Here is a 7,500-nt window from a genome sequence, read left to right as displayed (position 1 = left end):
GAAGCCTATTGTTAACCATACGTTCCGTGACCTTACATAGACAAGAAGTCAACACAATAGGACGAAATGAAGTGGGATTCATAAGACGACCAGCCTCTTTGGGTATCGGTATGACATGCCCAAAGTGCCATGAGTTTGGGAACGTTCGAGACGCCCAAATCTCATTGTACAATGCTAACATCTTAATCAGGTTGTCCTGATTAAGATGCTGGATCATACCGTACGTGATGGTGTCTGGTCCAGGGCTGGTGTCTTTACAGGATTTAAGGGCAAGGAGCAGTTCTTCTAGCGTAAACTCTTGGTTGTATGGGGAGTTTACGTCTTCTGTGGCAAAGTCTAATATCTGTAGCTCAACCGTGCGTTTATGATGTTGGAAACGCGGGTCATAATTGGCTGAGCTACTTACATGAGAAAAACTCCTGGCGAGGATGTTAGCAACGTCCACGGGCTCGTCATAGATGTTATTATTTACTTGCAAGGTGGTTACAGGGAAGTATGGGCGTTTATTATTTAATATTCTTATGGTGGACCAGACTTTACGTAATGGTGTTGTACGAGTCACCGTGGACACAAAGGACCACCAGGAGTCACGTTTAGCCCTTCTTATTATTCTCCTTGCCTCAGCCCATGCCTGTTTGTATGCAATAAAATTTTCCTCAGTGGGCTGACTATCAAAAATCCTGTATCTCCTATTGCGTTTTCTTAATGCTTGTCGGCAATCCGGCGTCCACCAATGTGCTCTATGCTTCGCATGAACTGTAGAAGTCTTGGGAATAGCAGCCTCAGCTGCGTGTAATATGGATTGGGTTATATTTTCGACCTTAACATCTATGGTCTCCCCAGATATATCTAAATTGGCGATCCTTGAGAAGGATCCCCAATCTGCTTTCTTATAGTTAAATTTTGGAGGTGGAGGGTCCGAAATGATGTCGCGTGTATAAGAAAGACAGATGGGTAAATGATCACTTCCCAAGGAGTCGTCGTAGGGGTCCCATGAGAGATCTTGATGTATACCAGGGAGGCCAAAGATAAGTCAATGGCCGAAAAGTTACCAGTACGATCATCTACACGAGTCGCTCTGCCATCGTTCAGAAGACAGAGGTTGGACTGTAGTATTAGGTTGGCTACTTGCTCCCCACGACCATCAATCCTCAAGCTACCCCATTGATAGTGATGGGCGTTAAAATCGCCCAACACTAACTTATTTCCAGGCAGATGTTCCACTAGTGAATTTAAAGCATCACTATCAATGGGGCCATGTGGAGGACAGTACAGAGAGCAAATAGACAGATACGTGTTATTAAATTTTACTCTGCACGCGACAGCTTCCAGAGTAGAATTTAGAATCACTTCCGTTTGTGGGTGTGATTTGTGTGTGTAAATGGCAACTCCGTGACCTTCATATCTTCTATACGAGTGGTAGTGTTTGAACTGTGGAGGATCAGGACGATCCTCCAGGTGCGTCTCCTGTAAACAAACAACGTCTGGCCTGTGTATAGAAAGCAAGATTGCTATATTTTGTAACTTATTCCCAATACCTCTACAATTCCACTGTAGTATAGTGAATGCGGCGGTTTAAGATTTATGAGGGGGGCCAGTGTGTTTAGTTTTTTTATGCCGCCCGCCACCAGGCGAGTGGCTACCGGGGGACCTTTCCCGGTGCTTACTCGTGGAGATCTCCATATTCTCATCAATAACAAGGCTCCCAGAATCCACCGAGGAAGAGCTATTCTTTCTCTCCCTCGCTGGACCAGGAGCGGGAAGGACATGAGGACGTGACTGTTTGGTGAGGGTGGTCAAGTTAATTTTATCTGACTTGTCAGGCTTCTGTTTTGACCGCACTGACTGCAAAGGAGCAGCGGCAGCCTGAGAGTATGAAGTGGCGATAGGGATGTCTGTCAGAGAGTTGGAACGTACAGGAGGCTTAGGCTGAGAGGTATGGCGTGGGGCATGTGGAGCGAATGTTAGGTCAGTCTGTGTCTCAACGGTGCACATCACGGGACGGGACACAACCGCCGATGCATAGGAGATATTAGGCTTGGGAGTTGCATGCAACTCCTTCACCTTCTTCCTAGCATCGTAGAAGGAAATGCCCTGTGTTGCTTTTACCGTGCAGACCTCCTTCTCCTCTTCCACTTGGGACAAGCCCTCGAGGAAGTGGAGTGAGCATCCTTGCAGTGAAAGCAGCACTCGGTCTCGGATGTACAGTTGTCAGCAGAGTGACCTACAGCCGCACACTTGCCACACACGATGTTGGAAGCCCGACAAGCCTTTTCGTGGTGTCCATAGAGCTGACATTTTGAACAACGAAGGGGGTTCGGGATGTATGGTCTAACATTTACAATTTCGTATCCAACCTTCACATTGGCTGGAAGAGATACTTTGCCAAAATTGAGAACAACTGTTGCGGTCTTCGTCCTTATGCCTTCCGAATATCTTGTGATGAATCTGGCCTCTATTACATCTTGCTGAGAAAGTTCCTGTACGATTCCTTCCTCCTCCATAAGCACAAGATCCCTGCAGGTGATAACACCCTTGCAGGAATTCATGGCGTGCGGGATCGTTGTTTGGACATCGTGACAGTGGAATTTCCTCAGTTTCAGCAAATCCTTGACCTGGGCAGAATTTATGGTTTTTACGAGAAGGTCTCCACTCGCAAGTTTTTTCACTTGTTCCACCTCACCTGCACACCCATCAATCACCTTCTTGATGATGAAGGGATTGAGGCTGGACAGGGGAGTAGAACCAACCGCATGAATCAGGACGAAAGAGGCATTGTTTGCTTGAATGTCAAGGCGGGTACTTGTCTGGGGCCGTTCAGTCTGGGGGCAGTCCGTCCGTGCAGCAGTCGGGGGTCGGTCAGGACTACCTCCCCCCCTGAAGGGGGGGGAGGCAGTTGTGGCGTCCGCCATAGTTACCACTTCCCCCTCACGGGGGAAGTGGGAAGAAAGAGAAAAACAACCAAGGGAGAATTTGCCCGGGGAAAAAACACCTATACTCGGTTCCACGGAGTCTGACGCACAGATTTTGCCAGCTGATGACAGGCGGAATTGGTAACACTGCGCCGTGCCCTCGGGCGGTGATTGGTCAATCTCCATCGTATTTGAACGTGCGCCAAATTGAATTTGTATTCCTACCAACCTCCTCATTTATTTGTAAGATACAGAATTATACGGCTGCAGATTAATGCAATGATATCTTTAGTGATAAATATGTCATTTTTAATTTATTAGAGATAAACCTGAACGACACTGATAACAAAACTAAGGCGCTATTGGACGCATGCGGACAACAGTTAAGGACAGAAGCAGGCCTAATGATAATTATGTTTTATTTGTTTATATTGTCATTTCACTATGATTAATTTCGTTCACACTTTACGCGGTTTAATTGTAGCGGCATGGTACAAGTTATTATTTTCTCATGGGGTTTCCTTTTATCTTTCCTTTATTCCGTCGTTAACAAATACTCGGTTCATTCTGCAATAATGTAATCCATTACTTTCCGGGTCTCTCTCTCTCTCTCTCTCTCTCTCTCTCTTATGAAATGGCTCAGGAAAATAAACACCAAACGTATTACTGTAAGAAATTTTTTTTACTGAATCTGACTATGAATACAAACAAAATGATGTAGCTCTGTAAAGCTACTGTTACCTATGAAGGTATTGAAAATATGTGTTTATTAAGAACAGCATGTATTGACCCCAGTGAGATTGTGTGTGTGTGTGTGTGTGTGTGTGTGTGTGTGTGTGTGTGTGTGTGTGTGTGTGCTCACACAAATCATAATCAAGAAAAGCTAAGCATATCTAAGGTAAGGTTGTATATTAAGGTCTCCATATCACTTTCCTCTTCACTTGGATCGTCCACACTACTTTCGTCAGATGCCACATTAATTACAAAATTTTCAACATAATGATCTTGTGCAATGTCCTTGGCCCTGAATTCAGCCTCAATTTTTAGTGTGTGGTCGATGCATTTCCGCCAATGTTCAGATGTTATGTTGTTGATTGCCTCGTAGGCTATTTGCTCAATTCTCTTCAGGCACTGGTTACCATTAGAGTTTTTCTGCTTCACTTCAGTTTTCGCCTGTGCCCAAATTAGTTCAATGGGGTTCAGCATGCAGTGGTAGGGGGGTAGCCTGAGTACACTATGTCCGTGACTAACTGCTATCTGATCAATTTCGTATTCTTGCTTTGACTTGTGTTTTTTACAGATCTGAAGTAACTGTACTTTAGTAGCAGAGGGATCATGGGAGATGTTGTTTGAAGCTAACCACTGTAGTAGTTCATCTTTTCTACTGCTGGTTGTTGGCACTTTACAGGTGAATTTTAAGTGGTATGGTGCATTATCTAAAACTATTAGTGATTCTTCATTGATGTTGGGAAGTAATTGTTCTTGGAACCAGATCTTGAACCGTTCATGGTCCATAGCATCATGGTAGTCCCCCTTTGATCCATTCTTGGACCGGAACATCAAAAGAGCTCCAGGTATGAAGTCTTGGTGACCACCAGCATGAACTATGATGAATCTGGCACCTCTCCCCGTCTTAAGTTTAGGGCCAGCTGTTCCCTCTGGATCAGTTCAACAACGCTCAACACAGATGTTTTGGTTAACCCATGTTTCATCCAAAAAAAGACCACCGGACGGGGATGGGAACTTGCTCTGTTGTTGTTCATTTCTCGAAGGTATTCTTTTCTGGCTGCCACAATGTCCTTCCTTTCCATCAAAATTTTCCTTCTACTTTGCACCTTCTTATACTGAAATCCCAGTTGTCTTATTATTCTAAATAATGAAGTTCGACACCCCTTGAAACTGATAGGAGGCTCCTGGACTTTCTTTGATAAAGCCGAAATCGTTGGCAGTTCACCTCGTTCATAAAATGCCAGCATCTCTCGTCTGATGTATCCTTGGTCAAAACTGTCCAGATTTCCTATGATGGATGGTCGTACACGTTTAGGAGGTGAACACATTATACCATTCGGTGACTTAGAAGCCTCTGCTATTATCCTCTGGATAGTTCTGTAGCTGACTCCAGTTGCTTTTGCTGTTTTCAGTGTCACCTGCAGTTGTGTTTCACACTGACCCTCCCTCGTAAAAAATAGGTGAACATTCATTATAATATTTCGTCCCTGACTTCCATATTTGTGAGGAGACCGTTGGAACTTTTTGTTAAGGCCTGTGTGTTGCTCTGTACTTGCAGTGCAGGTGGCGGTAGTATTAGTGGTAGTGGTAGTAGTAGTAACAGTGGTGGTAGTAGTAGTATTACTACTTGTTGTTACTGTAGTAGTTGTTCTTAGTGTTGTTGTTGTGGTGGTGGTAATGTCATGCTGGTTCCATGCATGTTGTCCAATACATACCTGCCGACAAATCTTTATTTCAGGCAACACATCCTAAGCAGGAATATATTAAAAATAAACGAAAAACCTACAGATGAACCCGTCAATCGTAAAGATTATACAATATATAAATAATTTCATACTTCTAACAAGTATGGGAAACCTACTCATTATTTGATTCTTGAGCTGCTTTCTGTTATAGTATAGGTCATCAATTATGCAGTGTTTATGGCACTATTTAAAAAGGATTTTGGGGAGTCAAGTCTTTTGACATGGTTATTACAACAGCTTCATAAATTTTAAAAGATGCTTACGTAATGTCTATATAACACAACTAAGAAAATCTACAGATATTTTTTGCTCCTTTCTGCTATCCTACCAGCCAGGGCTACGTAAGTTGAGCTGGCATTTGCAGCTAGCCTACAGGCCATATTCGGGCGCTATCACGTTCGCAAACATGGCCTACTGTCTCGCTCGGTGTTACCTCTACACCAGCACTGCTATTAACTGATTATACTAATTCGTATAATCACTCTTCCTTTTTGCTATTTATTACCAACAAGTAATGGAACTACAACCCACGATGAATATTAACACGACGGAAGAGTACAGAAAGTATTTGCTTGAGAACAATTTTTGAATTATGATCTGTACATAGCATCATCACACACTACGACTAAGTTAGGACTAAAGTTAGGACTAAAGATACCAACAATTTTTACAGTACATGAGGTAATGAAGGGCATGGTGTAGACTGCGACAGTGTAGTAGTAGTGGGAAAAACATTCGAGCCTTCAAAGGACCTACGAAACCACCCTGCTCCGAACGTCTGAATTCCCGCGACAATCGCGAACACTTGTCCGTATGCGTCCAGTTGCGACTTTACTTAGTTTTGTTATCACTGTCGTTCAGGTTTATCTCTAATAAATTAAAAGGGACATATTTATCATTAAGATATCATTGCATTAATTTATATCTTTATAATCCTGTATCTTACAAATAAATGTGGGGGGTGGCAGGAATACGAAGTCAACAGGGCGCACGTTCAAACACAACGGAAATCCACCAATCACCGCCCGAGTGCATCGCGCAGTGTTACCAGATCCACCTGTCCTCGGCTGGCAAAATCAGTGCGTCAGACTCCGTGGAACCGAGTATAGTCTGAGATTACCCTCTCAAACCACTCTCGGGAGGACGCGCCCGTGTGTAACTCTCACCCCAGAGCGATCAGTGGGGGTTACACTCCAGAGGTGAGTAAGCAAAGGCAATCTCAGAAATTAGATATAGACACCTACTATATCTACTAAGGCCAGGGAGGAAAATGAGGTCTAGCTAACCTAACTTTATTGGAAAACGCCCTAGTGGCGGACAAAACAAAGCTAACGCCGGTGAGGCAACCCTGCAGCTAGACGAGAGCTCAGAAACACGTCTTCACTCTTCGCAACCATCCATCAAAGTCCCGTTTTGAAATGTAGCACTGAACTCTTTAATACGGCAACACTGCAACCTTTGTGTTGACTGTTTATTGTGGGAATTACAGCTGATGCAGGGGAAAAATACTTGGCTGGAATTGAATTATTATTATTATTATTATTATTATTATTATTATTATTATCAGTAGTAGTGGTAGCAATAGTGGTAGAAGTAGCAACAGCAGCAGGAGCAGTAGTAGTAGTAGTAGTAGTAGTAGTAGTAGTAGTGGTAGTAGTAGTAGCAACAGCAGCAGCAATAGCAGTAGCAGCAGTAGTAGTAGTATGGGTAGTAGCAGCAACAGCAGCAGCAGTAGAAGCAGTAATAGTAGTAGTAGTAATAGTTATTGTTGTTATTATAATAGTAATAGTGATAATAGAAAAAGTAGTAGTAGTAGCAATAACAGTAGTAGTAGTAGTAGTGGTAGTAGTAGTAATAGTGGCAGTGGTAGTAGTATTAGTATAATTTAGCAGCATTTATCTCTCATCCTGGTTCTGGTGCAACAGACAGGATACAAAACTTGCTTAAGCGCTTTCTTGCTTTTCGTAAATGTGTAAATACTTAGCGTTTTCCCGATACAGGAATCGTACAGTACTTTGTTTACCAACTGAGACTTGGTGGTGTATTGCAGGGAATTTATTGCCTTATATCAGAGAGCATGTGTGCCTTATAGGGGAGATGGGGGCCAGTGCAAA

At 43.3% G+C, this 7,500-nt stretch overlaps 1 protein-coding gene across 1 annotated transcript in view; it reads right to left on the bottom strand.

Moving 5' to 3' along the window:
• Window positions 1-4,969, bottom strand: part of LOC145391934 (uncharacterized) — a 17,924-nt gene extending 12,955 nt beyond the window's left edge. Inside the window, exons 1-2 of the mRNA XM_080266424.1 lie at window positions 4,867-4,969; window positions 3,842-4,570 (exon numbers count right to left, since the gene is read on the bottom strand). Of these exons, the coding sequence (XP_080122550.1) occupies window positions 3,842-4,570; window positions 4,867-4,969 (832 nt within the window). The remainder of the gene's footprint in view (window positions 1-3,841; window positions 4,571-4,866) is intronic.
• Between the last annotated feature and the right edge of the window lie 2,531 nt (window positions 4,970-7,500).

The sequence above is a fragment of the Coenobita brevimanus genome, chromosome 20 (assembly GCF_032717465.1).
Source record: "Coenobita brevimanus isolate Jiangsu-jjx chromosome 20, ASM3271746v2, whole genome shotgun sequence".
Classification (NCBI taxonomy): Eukaryota; Metazoa; Arthropoda; class Malacostraca; order Decapoda; family Coenobitidae; genus Coenobita; species Coenobita brevimanus.
The sequence above is the reverse complement of the archived record's forward strand: the minus strand, read 5'-3'. Positions and strand labels throughout refer to the sequence as shown.